At 36.0% G+C, this 16,057-nt stretch overlaps 1 protein-coding gene across 1 annotated transcript; it reads right to left on the reverse strand.

Moving 5' to 3' along the window:
- Nucleotides 1-722: 722 nt before the first annotated feature.
- On the reverse strand, nucleotides 723-15,850 carry LOC101718744 (plasminogen activator inhibitor 2). The gene is made up of 8 exons (XM_004858470.3): nucleotides 15,790-15,850; nucleotides 11,798-11,974; nucleotides 7,547-7,666; nucleotides 5,962-6,090; nucleotides 5,363-5,480; nucleotides 3,757-3,899; nucleotides 2,980-3,144; nucleotides 723-2,643 (listed from the first exon to the last, which is right to left on the reverse strand). Exons 2-8 carry the CDS (start codon nucleotides 11,963-11,965, stop codon nucleotides 2,233-2,235), a joined length of 1,254 nt encoding a protein of 417 aa, XP_004858527.1. The 5' UTR covers nucleotides 11,966-11,974; nucleotides 15,790-15,850; the 3' UTR covers nucleotides 723-2,232.
- Between the last annotated feature and the right edge of the window lie 207 nt (nucleotides 15,851-16,057).

Consider the following 16,057-nt stretch of genomic DNA (forward strand, 5'->3'; position numbering starts at 1 on the left):
AAACTTGAGTGCCAAAATAACATAAAATCATGGCCTATAAATACTGAAGAGTGTTTTGAACCTAGAATTCTACAATCATATTCTCACTCAAAAAAGGAGAGTTGAGTCTTTTAACTCTTGATCAAAGCTATTCAGAAAGTTACCATGTAGCACTTTGTTGAATGAATTATTAAATTTCATAGAAAATGAGTTTAAAAGTAATCAAGAGAATGGAAGAAGCAAAAATCCTTAATTTTCAAAAATGTACCAATCAAGTTTAAAAAAAATAACTGAATAACTTTTTGAAATGCTGAATATCTTTGATCAGCTACACATACTTATAAATATAATGATGAACATAATCATTATCATTTATTAAATATATATACAAAGCATTCTCTTAGTCACATAATATATATGAACTCATAAGTTCATATCATGAGTTCATATCAGTCTATGAAATAAACATTCACACTAAAAGAATACTGATGAAAAAACATCACCATATTTGGGTGGTCATTGGACCATTCATAATTGTTAGATTTGGATACTGGGATTTGGATACAGATAGTCAGGGTCCTGAAGAAACTTCCTTGGCCACTATGTCCTGATGAGTCAACATTCATGCCTTCCATTATTGGCAGTGCACCTGGAACATATTTCCAGGCCCCAGCCACAGGCACACAGACAGAATTTGCTGCCAGTCAGATCCCAAACCTAGGACTTGTCTCAGTTATCAGGTTTTAAAATTATAGTCTGCTCTGCATCTGATTCACTCAAAGGATTCAGAACTATTTGAAACAAACATCAATGTTCTTTTTTTTTTTTGTACTGGGGGGATCAAACTCCAGATCTTGCACTTGTGAGGCAGGCTGCGGAACCACTGAGCTAAATTCCCTGCCCAAAACAAACATCATTGAAAGGAAACATTTTTGTTTCCCCTCCTGTTCTTGCACCTATCTTATCTCCATTTCTCTACCCAGGTTAATGACTCTGACCTTGATTCTACAACTAGACCACTAGATTTGAGGGTTACTCCTGGTATCCCTGAGGTTATGCACTGGTTTCCCAAAAGGACTTTGACCCAGACTATTCTTCTGAATTTCTATGTCTTTTGCTGCTATGAGAAAGCATCTCTAATTTATTTTTTACACCACCAGGTCCCTCTTACCCTCAGTATTGGATCTTCAAAAATCAGGAATGGCTATACCCGTAGATTCTTTGTCTTGACTATTTTCTGAGTTCCTGCAAGTAAGTCATCATATGCAACTCTTGGGAATCAGGGTGCTATAATTTGGACCCAGAATGTCCTCCAAAGGCTCAGGTGTTAAAATCTTGATTTTAAAGGCTGGTGTCATTGGAAAGTGATATAAACCTTCACAAGGTGGGGCATACAGAGAGGTTTCAGGTCATTAAGGGTGTGCCACCAAGGGGCATTTTAGTATATTTTCTTCTCTTTTGCATGCTGATAATGACATAAGTCCCTTTGTTCCACCACATGCTCTCACCATATACTGCCTTAATACAGGGCCCAAAGAAAACAGGCACAAAAGCAACAGGGCCAACCAACTGTGGACTGAAACTTCCAAAACTATAATCCAAAATAGATCTTTGTCTTTTTAAACTCGATTAGCTTGAGTTATTTTTCTTTAGAGTAGTGGAAGTTGATTAACACACAAGTCCTACGAGGAAATGATAGTAATCAAATAGTTGTGTGTAAACATTTATTTATTTTATTTATTACATGTTTGCATTTTTACATGAGTTCCAGATACACATATGTGATATATAATGTTAAAAATGCACATAAGATACATTTGCCTATTCTTTGGTGCTTTTCCTAGTTATTTATTATGGAATAGAATGGAAAGACATTACTTAGTCTTTTCTTTAGATAAAAAATTAACCAATTACTTGCTTCTGTAACTGTATCAGTTATATTAAATAGACAGTGAACAATAATTTAAAAAATCATATAAAATAATAAATAACACATAAAAGTTAATACTATAAAATAAACTAGTAGTAAGGAAGAAATTAATGGGCATCACCTTGCTTTAGGAAACCAAATGATTAATGATGTTGTCATGTTATGATTGACAATTGTGTGAGTATTTCTGAGTTTATACTTAGTATGTAGCAAAAGTTATTCAGAAGAGAAATAGGCAGAAAAAGTTTCTTTTTGGCACTCAGGTTAACAATTCTGAAGCTTATAGCTCATGTTATAAGATCATTGTGTCAAATCAGAATTTTTCAATTTTGGGGCAATGAGAATCTGCCAAAAAATAAGATGCTTTTGGTTATTCTGTGCATGATAAGGAAGAGGAAAGGATGGTCTGCCACAAACTGAGGACCACCATGACCTGTTCTTCCTGTCATGATGGCCCCAGTACCCGCAGCTGCTACCGTGCCCTCTTCATTGACATCTACTGTGGCTTGATGGAACACCTCAGACAGAAACAGATCGTCCCCCTCTGACATTCCTGAGAAATTGGCCTGGCCTTCATTGAAGGCATCCTCCATGCCCATGCTTCTCAGAATGGATTTGAGTTCATAATGCTCTTCTAACTTGAACTGGGGCATATAGACTTCTACATTATCTTCAGCTACTATGTCTTTGCTGGTCCACTTGTTGAGATTGTCATAATTTATTTCACTTTCCAGCTGCAAATCAAAAACAAAAAACAAAAGAGACACAATGAGTTTAAGGAAGAAAAACAACTCAAAGTCTAAAGTTAATCCTCAGTGACTTTACTAGAGGGTGGGGAATACAAAAATTAAATAGATTGCCCAAATTTTTGTAAGAAGGTAGAATGTATGACATATATTTAAGTCTTTGAATGGAATTTTGGCATATCCCTCATGTACTATTAATTGATTCACATATTTCTTTGAGAAATTCCACTCTACTTCTTGAAATATAGATGTACATCTCATGAAAAGTAGGTTTAGCCACACACACAAAAAAAGTTTAAAACAATTGATGTTGTAATGCCTCACCAACTGTAGGCCAGTGGACTCCTCAGCAATTTCATCTGGAAGCAACAGGAACATGCTGACATCTCCTTCATATGGGAGTTCTAAGATCTGAACCTTTAGGTCCTCTATGTATCCTATGTTCAGTTTTTTGCGCAAGTACATCATCTTCACAGGTATGTGCTGTGTCTGAAATTAAAAAGTCAAATATAAAGTAAAATGTCAATTTAACAGTTAAAAATTTTAAGAACTATAAAAGAAAATGGGTTCTGCTTCAATTTTGAAGAAATGTGTTTTTAAATCAATGAAATTATTTATATATGCTTATAGTAGGTATTCTGCTCTTATTAGCTTTTCCAAGTTTATATCCATTACTTAGTAAGACAGACAACATCAATAATAATACTAAAACACTTCTGCAGTAGATATGAGCCAGAAACTCTACTAAAGCTCTTTGAACATTTACAACAATCTTTTGAATTGGATATTATATTATCTTAGTTTTAGAGAGCAAACATGAAATGCATAGAAGATTAGAGAGGTTGTAGCTGGTAATGTAAGAGCCAACATTTCAGTCCATGTACATATAATTGTAAAACCTGTGGCCTTCATCTCTAGTCTTCCTAGCTCTTATGAAATTATTGAATGATAATCAGTAGCTTAAAAGAGTCAATGCCTCACATGTATAAACTATAAATAGTAATTTATGTAGGAGAATCAATGAATGGTCTCTAATTTTTTTTGCCTCTGGATTTTCTAAGGCCAGAAGTATGTTTTAGAGAAATGAGTCTTGTCTCATACCCTGTTCACACGGAAAGGATAATGTCTGGTTGGTCTTTTCTCAAATGGAGTTTTCCATTTTCCTTTGAAGTAGACAGCATTTACCAGGACCATCTTGGTTGCCTCATCAACAGAACCTTCAGGTAGCAGGTTTGGAATGTGGCCTAAAGAAACACATGTGTTTAGGTTTCATAATCAGAAACTGAAGTTACAATTTCTTGATTCTTTCAAGTAGCTCTCAAACTCAGTGTTCACATTTGTCAAACTGCTGAGTTTGATCTTTACCCTCAAGTTTTTCTCTACATTTGCTTAAAGCAAAAGTGAAATTAGGACAAATTTCTCAGAAGATTTATAAAATCCAAGAGAAAATTAAGCAATACTGCATTTAAAACATAAAATAAGGGAAAGGAGATTTTTTACTTCCTTCTCTATAATTTGGTCAGTTTTTCAGTTGTCTGGCAGTTACTTCAGAAGAAAGTGAAAGTGTCTTAGTTAACATAAGAGTTCCTTCCACATTGTGTCACTCTCACTCAATGCTTCCAGATCTGGGCTAGACAGTCTATAAATTTGAAAATAAATGGATTAAAAAAACATTTTTAAGTTATGGTAGATAAGTTAAATTAGAAATAGTACAGATATGAGATGAGAAAGGAAGAATTATCATGGATAAGCCTAGAATATTGGCAGAGACACTCAAAATCAGTTGTGAAACAATGTGTAATAAATTCTATAACTGGGCTAAATCATGCAAAGTCAAAAAAATAGGGAGGAGAGTAAAAAAGTGAGCCTGATAAGGTTCTCATAAAGATAACAGGATCATAATCTTTAAAAACTTGTTTGAGAAAGAGTTCATTTATAGAATGCACCTGCCCTGCATTTTTCAAACCATTAAAATACATTATATTACTTAATCTTGCTACTACTGTATTAGACTATAAGTTATATGATGACAGGATTTACAGTTTTTATTTTTATCTCCATATTCAGTGCCTGGTATATAGCATGTAGTAGATAAACATTTGTTGATTGAATGAATACATTCAAAAGCAATGAATGAATGATTTAATTAAATTTGAGTTCTTGCAAAAAAATACACAGGGAAACTGGAGCTAATGAAAGAATCAAGGAGTTGAAATGGTACAAATGACTTAGACAATCAAGAAGAAATGACACAGGGACCAAAGAAACTTGACAATAGATTGCCTTTGAATAGACAGAGGAGAGTTAAAATAATTTCATGGTCCTTCCCTCTTCCATTGCTAGTATTCTTCATAACTCACACCAATTACCTAGCTCAAGGGCAAGTCCGTTTTTATTTGTTCTTGTCTGTAGTAGGCACCCAGTCACAATCATTTCAATACTAACATTTCCCATGTTTGAAAATTTCTGCCTCTTCATGTTTTATGCTCTGCTTATGTCTAAAATCAATTATATAATATAACATATTTCTAACCATGCATCTCAACTATTGTTTTCTCCCTGAAAACGTTGTATAGTTAAATAGGAATAAAGCTCTATTAGCAAAGTAACTAAAGTTAAACAAACTTTAAAGGAATGAAGGTGAAGTTCAAGGATTATTTAGTTTTCTACATGAAAAGAAGAAAAGAAAGTATTTTCTTGCTTTTACCTTTGGTTTGAGTATTGACCCAGGAGTTAATTTCTTTTCTGGATTCCTCTGCACATTTCTGAAAGTCTACTTCCTGAGGTTCTATAGAGTAATATTTCTTAGAGTGTTTGATGTATTCCTTTAAAGCAAGAAAATAAAATATATATTGAACAAGCCATAGTGTAATTGCAAATTACAAACCTCCAGTGCATACTGGGAGGCATGGCACAAGAGTAGGGATTAAAGCTGGCTATGGAGGCTGAATGAGGAAATAATTCAGACTACAATTTCTCCATTCACCCCATCCCTACACTCTAGCCCCAACTCTGCCCTCTTGCATCTTTTGCGTTATAGATACTGCATGAGACCAAAGAGGTTTGGCTTAGGGAACAGTGGCTCTGGAAAACTGTGTCCATCATCCTGATTTCTCTGCCAGGTGGATATTTGCAATGAGAAGGGGAGAAACTAACAGAGAGAAAATAAGGGACAGCAATTATGCAAGAGACCAGTATTACAGAGTCTGCATGGAATCCTGACTCTGTATGAGTTGCAGAGAATGACTTCAAAAGTGACCTCACTGCTAGTTTGGGGCCCAGCCATTTCAATTACAGGCCACTTACTTCCTTGAATCTTGCAGTCTTCTCTCCAAACAGCTTAATGGCACTTTCCAATAAATAATCCCCTGTGGGTGCAGTGATGGCAGAACTGAGAGAGTGGAATAATGAATGAACTTTGTCTCTTGCTTGTGTCTGAAACAGAAAGAAATGGTTCTCTTTTTAAAACACAGGACTACTAAACATTATATTTCTTTAACCAATGACAACATTTTCTCAACACAACAATAAAATATTATACTCATACATATATTTTCCATTAGAGGAATTGCTGAAGAAGTGATTTTGATATGGTTAAGTTGCTTTAAATTTATGTAATTTGCTCCAAATTTCACTGTGTCTATCAACTGGATTCAATCAGGCAGTAACTAACAGCATAGATAAAAGGCATGTTCCTTTTCAGTTTCTAAACTTCAAGATTTCCAAGGAATTTTCATTATTCTTACAAGAATGAGTAAGTTCTGGAGATCTAATATATAGCATGGTGATCATAGTTAATTATACTCATTTGTGAAGAGTACCGTATATTTTATTTTAAATGTCCTTATCTTCCACCCACAATACACAGACAGTAATTACTTTTGCTTTGGGGTGTGTTAAATTGATTGTAGTTATTTCAAAATGTATATCAAATCATGACATTGTACATCTTGAACATACACACTTTTTATCAGTCAATTATGATGTTCTCAATAAAGTTTTGGGGAAAATATTACCTTAGTAACAAAGTTCATATAGATTCTGTAGGCACCAGTTTTGCAGGGTAGTTGCTGCAATGGGTTTTAGTAAACCACAAAAGTGAATGGGTTTTCCTTCCATCATTCACTCTGTACATTGTAAGTGCTATGAGAAACATATGGTCAGCCACAGCAGCAGCCTGTAGTGTAACAGGGGATGCAATGGACTGAAAGTGTTTCAGGAAATTGGTGGAAGATTCTCCACCCTTCTGGCTCATAACTCAATGAGTGATGGGGAGATAGATTATATAATGTCAAGAAGGAAGCTGTGAGAGGCATCTCTCCATAATCTACCTTGTGAGCATGATGGTTGCAGTTGGTTACCGATAGGAGTACAGTTACACCAAGTCATTATGATGTAGCTGGATAGCTGATATTTAAGGAAATGGAATACTTAGAAAAAGTATTACTACTTGAGATATTTAGATGGATAGACAGACAGACAGACTATTTAAGGATCAAGAACCTTTTATGAAGTCATTGGGCCTGGTATTCCCATTCCTCAATTATGTATCTACCCTCTTTTTCTGGAAATTTCCCTCCAAACATGTATTCTAGGAGTCTGATAGAGATTAGTTTTAAATAAAGTACATGTAACCAATTAATGACAGAGGCATATGATAGAATTTAGAAACAGCCTTGCCCTATAAGTCATGAAATCTTGATTCTGCCCTGGTTCTGCCCTTTGTTTTTAGCTAACCTTTGAATATTTAGTTAATGGCTCTTAGTTTTCTTTCTGTAAACGGAGAAAATTATAGCAGGTTCCTTCCCAGTATAACCATATGATGTTGAGACTGAATACTAAGATTCTAGAAATAGAATACAAAAGAAGTATGAACAAATGGGTCAGGTACCTTCAAAATAGAGTCAGGATAAGTTTCCTTCTGGATCTGCTGGGTGAATTGACAGCCAGTGAAATTCTCTGGGATCGCTGGGGTGACATCATAGTCTCCAACTTTGTTGAACTGAAGCACCTACAATAGGAGTCAGAAAGGATAGTAACATGTTTTAATAAATTACTTAGTTTAGAAAACTAATCTCTATCAGGTGCCTCAGAGCAGTCCTATATCTGATTATGTACCTCTGTGTGTTGGAAACAAGCATAGACATTTTTTCTATGTGATATGGAAATGCCAGTCAATCTAAATTTCCCTTGTAGGAAATTGTATGAGATATTTCAAACCAATACATCTTCTGGCCCTTTTGGAAAACAACTTGCTATTATATGATGATTTATAACATCTTCCCTAAAATATCACCCCACCCACAAATTGTCTTGAAAAATAACCCAATATTTTCTTGAAAGTAAGACAACTAAATCAGAGACTTTTATCTCTCTTCTCAGTTATATATATATATATATATATATATATATATATATATATAGCCTGCCTTGCAAGTGCAAAGTCCTGAGTTTGATCCCCATACAAAAACAAACAAACAAAAAACCCCAAAAATTGCAAGCCAAAGTAAGCTTAAGCATAAAAATGGGTCACTCAGTATGAACAGGGATTAGTGAAAATATTTATGCCTACCATACTTACATACAGAGAGAAATTAAGGTCCATGGGGCAGGGGGCAAATCACAGGGATCTGATGACAATGTGAATTTCTTCACATTGTGTGTGGGCAGTTTTAGATCTCACAGTGAGAATGGCAGGTGAAAACTGGCATCTATGAACCTCCCTCAGTTCCCCTCCCCACAACAATGTTGCCTGCCCAGCTCAGTTGCCAGTTTCAGCATCTGAAGGGACCCCACCTCCAACATACACAGGATCCACTGGTCCTGAGATACTTACTCATGGGACCCATGGTGGGAGAGACCCAAGTTTGTAAACGGGCTGATGATTGGGGTTTTGCCACTGAAGAAGTGGCAGGTCTAACCACCTGGTGAATTTCTGAGCTGGAGGGAGAAGTGCTAGCACTTGAGGGGCTCCTGTCTGTCCCTCAAGGTGTTCTGTAATAGATTCTGCCATCCTCTCTGAAAAGATGTGATCCCACTCTGTCCCACATAAGGGAAGAATATTACCTATCACAGTTTCTCTGATTACCTTCCTTCCAAGGCAATTCACCCTGAATTAAAGGTTCCCCTGGCTGGCAGTACCTTCTTGAATCACTACAAATGCCATACAGGGAAATGTCCTTGAAAAAATGGGAAGGTGAGGTGACCCTGGCCCATCCTGAGGTCCAACTAGGTAGCTTGGCCCAAACATGTCCATGACCTCACTCTAAACTTAAGAGCTGGCAAAAATATTCTTGGCTGTGACATTGAGCTCCTATAACCTGTGCTCTCCAGTTATACCTTCTGTTTCTTTCTTTCATTACAGCTATACTACCTCTTCCAGGTACACTGATTCCCTACTTGGTGGCCTCTGTTCTAATTTTCTCATATGTAAAATGAGTATGATAATCATAACAATTACCTCATAGGGTTTTATATTAAATGAGTAAACTCCTAAGAAGTTCTTAGAAAGGCCCCTAGAAATGACACCAAAAATTATTAGCTATTATTACAATTAACACTAAATACTTTGCACATTAACTCTAATTGTCACAATGGTTTTTGCAAGTTATGTGTTTTTATTCCCACTTTATAGATGAGAAAACTGAGACTCAGCGGATTTCACATGCTTAGTAAATGGCAGACATGAATTAAAGAAAGACAGATCTGCCCTCAAAATCCATGCTTCTACCTCCACACCAAGGAACTTCTTTTTTCTTATTTAGAAAGCAATCAAATTAGTATTTGAATTTTAAAACCTACAGATGCCACAGGATTATAAGGAGATTATATAAAATCTTAGCACAGCTCCAAGTTCTGAGAGCACTTTCTACATATTGAAAGGCCGTGTTGTGTCCAGAGTAAAAAATATTTTTCCTTTCATATTAAAGTGAAATTTTTCTTTCTCTTTTACAAGCCAGAGCCCTCATTTAGCACTCATCCTCAAAATACATTGCTTCAGATCCTTTTACACTTAAAAACATGATGTTTTCTAAGGTTCTCAATGCAATTTACTATCTATACTTTCAAGGAAAGAAAATAAAGGAGGAGTGTTTCAGAGGGCTCCTGACATCAGAGTTAAGCAATTGAGTTTTGTTGTAAGCCTTGATGCTTAAACTGCCATGAGCACAGAGAGTGATCTTTCTCTCTCTTGTCCTCCTGCAGTGAGATTGGCCAATGTTCTCACTGTTAAATCTCATAATTCAAGGGAGGGCCACCATAAATGGGTCATCATGTTCCTCAGAAGGGTGTATTTACACTCAGGTACAATTCTCATGGGAAACCAGAAACCAGCCCCTGGCATTTTGGTGTGACTCAAAGCACAAAGCGTGCTTGTACTTAGAGTAATCCATTTAATATTTGTATAGCTGTGAGTGACAAGGAATCCTAACTATATACTGACCATGTCATGGTCACTGACCTAAAAAATAACAAGCTATTGAGAATTTTATGTTTACTGAACGAGCCCTCTAAAAATGTTTACCTGAGCTGTAGAAGTGGCTCAGCACATCAAAGCCCAGACACAGTTCTGCCTGACTTGATGTCAATTCACCAAATGAGTCAGAAGCCTTTACCCAAAAGTCACTGACAGTGCTGCCTCACTTCTTGTCTGCCTTGATTTTGAAGACTGGCCATATATGACGTCAGGCCCCATTGTGTGGACATGGCCTCATAGCCTGGATAAGAGGGAGGGGCTCTCCAGTGCCACACTAACCTGTGCTTCCCTGTGAATGTGTGACCACAGTCAGGATCCATTTTTTTTCTTTCTGTGACATTCTCTTAAATCAGTGAGAGGAATGACTTATAGGAGTGGGGAACAAACACACCAACCACAGTGGCAGAGCACTGAGAAAGAGTCTAAGCTAGGAAACCATGGGCAGCCTTGGGATAGGGGCTGCCAAGGTTTTCATCTATAAAATGACATTTATTTTAAAACAAAGTGCCATAAAATATACACAAAACATTCACTTTGATAAGACAATTAATATATAGGATACATAATGAACTAAAAAAGATTAGAAAACCAAAATTAAAACACTCAATGGACAACTAAAATGAATAGACGCTTTTCAGTAGAAATGACTAATAAATACATGAAAAAAATGTTCAGCATCTCAGACCATTAGAGAAATGCAAATTAAAACAACACTGAGATTCCATTTACTGAAAGAATGTCCATCATCAAGCATCAAATAATGACAAATGCTAGTGAGGCTGTGGGGCAAAAAGAATATTTCTACATTGTTGGTGGGAAAGTAAACTAGTACAACCACTCCGAAAATCAGTATGGAAATTCCTTCAGAAACTATAACTAGAAAGTCTACTTAACTCAGCTATTCCCCTGCTAGGTACCTTCCCAAAAGAGTTAAAGACATCACGTTACAATGATGCATACATATGTATATTTATAGCAGCATAACTTAAAACAGCTCAATCTTGGAAGTGACCTATATGTCCATCAACAGATGAAGGAATAAAGAAAATTTGAGTCATTTGTAGGAAAATGGATGCCTCTTCAGACTGTCATATTAAGTGAAATAAATCAGACACATAAACTTAAATGTCATATGGTTTCTCTTCTGTGAGAAACCCAAAGTATAAATAACTTATAAAAATTAAAGACCCAAATAAAAGATATATGATAGGAAACAGAGAGATAGATATTTTGCAAATAGGAAGAGAACTAAGAGATAAGAGAGGAGTGAGGGAAGTGGAAGGGGAAGTAAAAAGAATTCATATGTATTGTGTACATGTACCACTATCTGTGAAGAATGGAAACATTATGTACAGTAAGCACTTTGTAATAAAAATTGAAAAAGAAAAGTATGAGCATTATATTATTAAAATAACGATGCCACACTTAACTATTTTCAGCCTTGCAAGGTAATAGAATCTGATATGTCTTTTGGTATCTACATTTAAAGAAACTTCTGGTTTGGTTGTTTTATAATTTAATATCTAAGGATTCAGTTGTAAGGACTAGTGATTTATTAGGATGCCATGATCAGTGCCTCTTTAGAATCAAGATGCCCTGGGCATAAAACAAGGGCACTTTGGCTCAGGAATCACTCGATCCTAATGTGGAGCTTCGATGCAAACGTACCTTGGCCATCTGGTCTTCAGTGTCGCCCCTGGAACCAAGATAGACAAGAGCCATGGTGGATGAGATGCTCCATGGAGAGAAGAAGAGATTCTGGGTGGGGCTTGTTTTTGCCAGATGCTTGAAGAAATTGAGTGCAAAGATAGTGTTTGCCACACAAAGGTCTTCCATTATTTCAATCTGGAAGAAAAATGGAGGGAAAACAGCTCTAAAGGGTGGTGCAGCAATTGGGGTGAAGCCAGTGAGTAGTCTAGCTGTACCCTGCATCCTATTCACAAGATAACATAAGGGAGGCAGAGAGAGCTTCATGGTCACGCGAACTATGCATCCACTAGGACCTCATGCTTGACTATATACTTTCTCTTCACTGTCACCATCTTCAAATACTTCATTTTAAACAAGAATCCCTGCATTTTCATTTTTACCAGACTTTGTAAATTATGTTGTAAATCCTGAGACATATTGAACTATTAGTTTTAAGAACAGTAGTAACATTTTATGTCACTCCATAGAATACCGAGAATAACACCAATACATTCATTGAGTCCTTATTGTCTGACAAATGATCTTGTAAACACTACCTGTACTAACCATTTAATCCTGGCTAAAATGTTGTTATTTCTGTTTACAAAGAAAGAAATGGTTCCACACAGAGGTTACATGACCATTGTCACTCAGCTATAAAGACTAGGAGTAGGATTTGAAGCCAGGTATGTGGCCTCCAGGGTCAGGTTCTCCATCTTTGCTGTACCCACATGGACCCTGCACACATCCACACCACACACACACACACACACACACACACACACAGACATAGACCCCCAGGGAGACACGCGTATATTCAAATGTGTGCCAGGTGCACACATTTTTCAGTTGGCTCCACTGAGTTGACCCATTTTCTTTCAAGTTCTCTCCTTCCAGAAGTGCTTAGTTTAAGGTAACTTTGAGTGTTAGTACTTTCACCCAGCACCTCCTCGATCCTTTCCTACATACACCACAAATACTGTAGCCTTGCTACAAAAGGGCTCCCGATTCTGGGGAGATCATTAGTAGAGGTACTGGAACAGTCTCCTTCTTCTGTCACCCTCCACCCCACAATTATGTAAGGAAGTCATTGTCAGGCAGAAATGCAAAGAAAATCCCAGGGACAGAATATGAAGCACACACATCCACTCAACCTATCACCCATCTGAAAATAAATGACATACACAACACCCATGACTTAAAGCTCTATGTGTAACAATGCTTGAACATACCCAAGCATTTGTGCATGTGTGTGTGTGTGTGTGTGTGTGTGTGTGTTTGTGTTGGTACTAGACAATCTCCTTTCTAGTTGTATGTTTTCCTTTCATCATAGTTTAAAGCATACCCTACAATTACCAATATACATAAACATACCAAACAATGCTGACACTCATCACCTCTCTGGGCCTTCTGTGAAAATTGTTTCTCAGAACTGAGGAAGGGCTGAGGATCCTCTAGGAGGAGTCATGCAACTTATCTAGCAGGGCTTTTTGTCAAAAAACTAATTGTCTTTTGTCTATCTTATACACAGTGTCTTGTGTGAACCCTTCATTGATTAACTCTTTTTTTCAAAACAGTGATTAGAATTTGTATCAAAATTTCTCCTTTGAAGTATGATCCAATTGTATTTTATCAAGATGAAAACAGTAATTAATCCTTGTTCCCAAAATTCTCTCTTCTCTATTCTCTCATTTAATCTGTATAGTACCCATGTGAGATAGATATCACTACCTTCATTCTATAGATTATATCCTGATTCTCTGAGAGGTTAAGCAACTTGCATAAGGTCACACAGCTGCTATGCAATGGTGGAGGGATTCCAGCCCAGTTATGCTTCAGGGAGGCCATTCTTTCTTATGTCCCTCACTTTGTCACTTGCTGATGTATACCCTGCCTATGATTTGTCAGAGTTTAAGAAAACTATAACTTGAGAAACACTAGAAAGAAGAAATAAAAAGAGGAACATAGTCAAACTGCAATGCTTGTAGAAAGCTGACTAAATTTTAAAAACACTATTTTTTCTCTTCATCGCATGGTGGCTCAAAAATTTGTTTCTTTTTCATTTTATTAAATTTTAATTTTTTATCAGTAATTGACTTGTTGTGTAGGTTTTCTAAATAAATTATCCAATCATGTTTGGAAACAGGCTGAGTATTGAAAATATAAATAAAACATTTCTCTATTGTCATATGAAAATGAAAATAAGAGATCAGTCAGAAAAATAAATCTTGACTTCTGCTATTCACAGTTCTTTGTAACAATCTATATAGCAAGCAAGTCTTTCTGACCTTAACAAAATTTAAGTGTCAAGGAAACCATCAGGAAAGGCTGTTAATCCTAAATTAAGATTTAATGTAACTTGATAAAGAACAAAAAGTCAGTAAGAACAGAATTTGTCCCAAAGACATTTATTTCTTTTAAAAAATCATCTGAATCCCATTTTTAAAATGGGATGCAATTAACTTCATTTAACATAAAAATATTTCTCTGCAATATTTAGCTACCTAATGACTTCAGCTACTTTTTTGTTTAATTTGCATAATTACTTGCTGGTAAAGTTTAGGAATTTCTACTACACTAATGAAAATGTGAAGGTGTACGTTGTACAGCTACTTCACTTCAGAGCCTAGGTTGGATCCCAGTCTTCTGGTGCCAAGTCTAGTGCTTTTTTACAAACTTTTCAGATGAGGCTTTTAGAAATTAGGACCAGGGATGTAGCTTAGTGGTGCAGTACCTGCCCTGCAAGTTCAAGGCCCTGAATTTGATTTCCATTAGCAAGAAAATAAATTAAATTAAATCCAGGGCAGCATATTCATAATGTTTCCTGACTCCCATAGTATATCCATGCCTTATGTATGGATGGGAATCTGCCAAGACAATGCAAAACTGAAGTCATGGAGTGAAATCTATACCATAGCTTGCCAGAATACATACATCGATTGTGAAGTTCTTAATAATATAGTAAGTCATACAATTTCATTAACTTCCGAATATTATGCTCCAAGTAATACTATCATTTAATATTATCATTGGGAGGCACAGATAGAAATCAGATGCAAGGCTGGGCTCCCTAATGCATGTACTGGGTCCTGCTGTGCAAGTTGTTCAGTGGTGAGGAATTAGGTAGGGCCCAGAGAATGTGGCCACAGCCCTCTTTTCATCAGCTCTGGGAGTGAGACTGGATGCTTTCTTAGCATATAAAACAACTTTTTGTGTTACTACATAATGCAAAAAACTTGAAATTGACCATAAAAGTCAATGAGAACTAAGACAAAAACTAGTTGTAAGGAAGCATCCCTTCAAAAAATATCACCTGTCTCCCCAACAAGTTGGAAGCAATTTCTTTTAGTTGACAACTTTCAAAAGAAATATGTATCTGTTCATGGAATATTAAATATCTGTGTATTCAATCCATCAACAAATTTGGCTGATTTTTCTCTTTCATGTAATTGACCCATTATTCAATTAACTTCAATAAGAATATTCTGATATTGGATTGATCCAGCCCAAATTGCTACTTAATTCCTTTAGTTTCTGACTGTCAATCTTAGAAAAAAATGGAGTTCCCTTTTCCTTTTATTTATATATAATATAAAAATTACTTTTGGTGACTTAAGTAAAATTGTTTTAATTTATGTAGACATTTCCAGCAAATGCATTTTCAAAACAATAACTAGTATAGAATATATACTTTCCAATCTGTTCAATAACATTGCCATCACACTTTGATTGTACATTTTGCTTTGGCTAATACTAAATAGGTATTTATTGGCTCTAAGATTCAAAATTAAACCTTATTTTAAATTTAATTCAAATTCTTAACTAAAAATTTTTCAGTTAAATAAACAACCAATCAAGATAACACCACTACCATCTACAAACATCCCACATTTGAATTTTTAATCTGAAGGAAGAGAAAAAAAGTGAAACCATGCATCTCATTGAGATGGCTGTGGAAATTGCAGAAATACCTTGTTCTCTTAGCTGCTGTCCAGCTGGAAATGCTCCTTGGAGAGTTGTCATGGTTTAGACGTGGTAATGACTGGTTTTATAAGGCTCTGCCCCTCCCACACAGCTTCTTTTTTTTTTTTCTCTTTGATTTGTATACTTGTGTGATTCAACATTTTACTCAGAAGTATGTCATTAGATTATAAGTACTTGATTGTAAGGGCATAGTTCAAAGAGCTTGTTGAGAAGATGACTTCATCAGAAATTTAAGAATTTAGCAATATCTACATG

This window comes from Heterocephalus glaber, unplaced genomic scaffold, assembly GCF_053883595.1.
Source record: "Heterocephalus glaber isolate CG9 unplaced genomic scaffold, H.glaber_assembly_v1.0 deba00000331, whole genome shotgun sequence".
Classification (NCBI taxonomy): Eukaryota; Metazoa; Chordata; class Mammalia; order Rodentia; family Bathyergidae; genus Heterocephalus; species Heterocephalus glaber.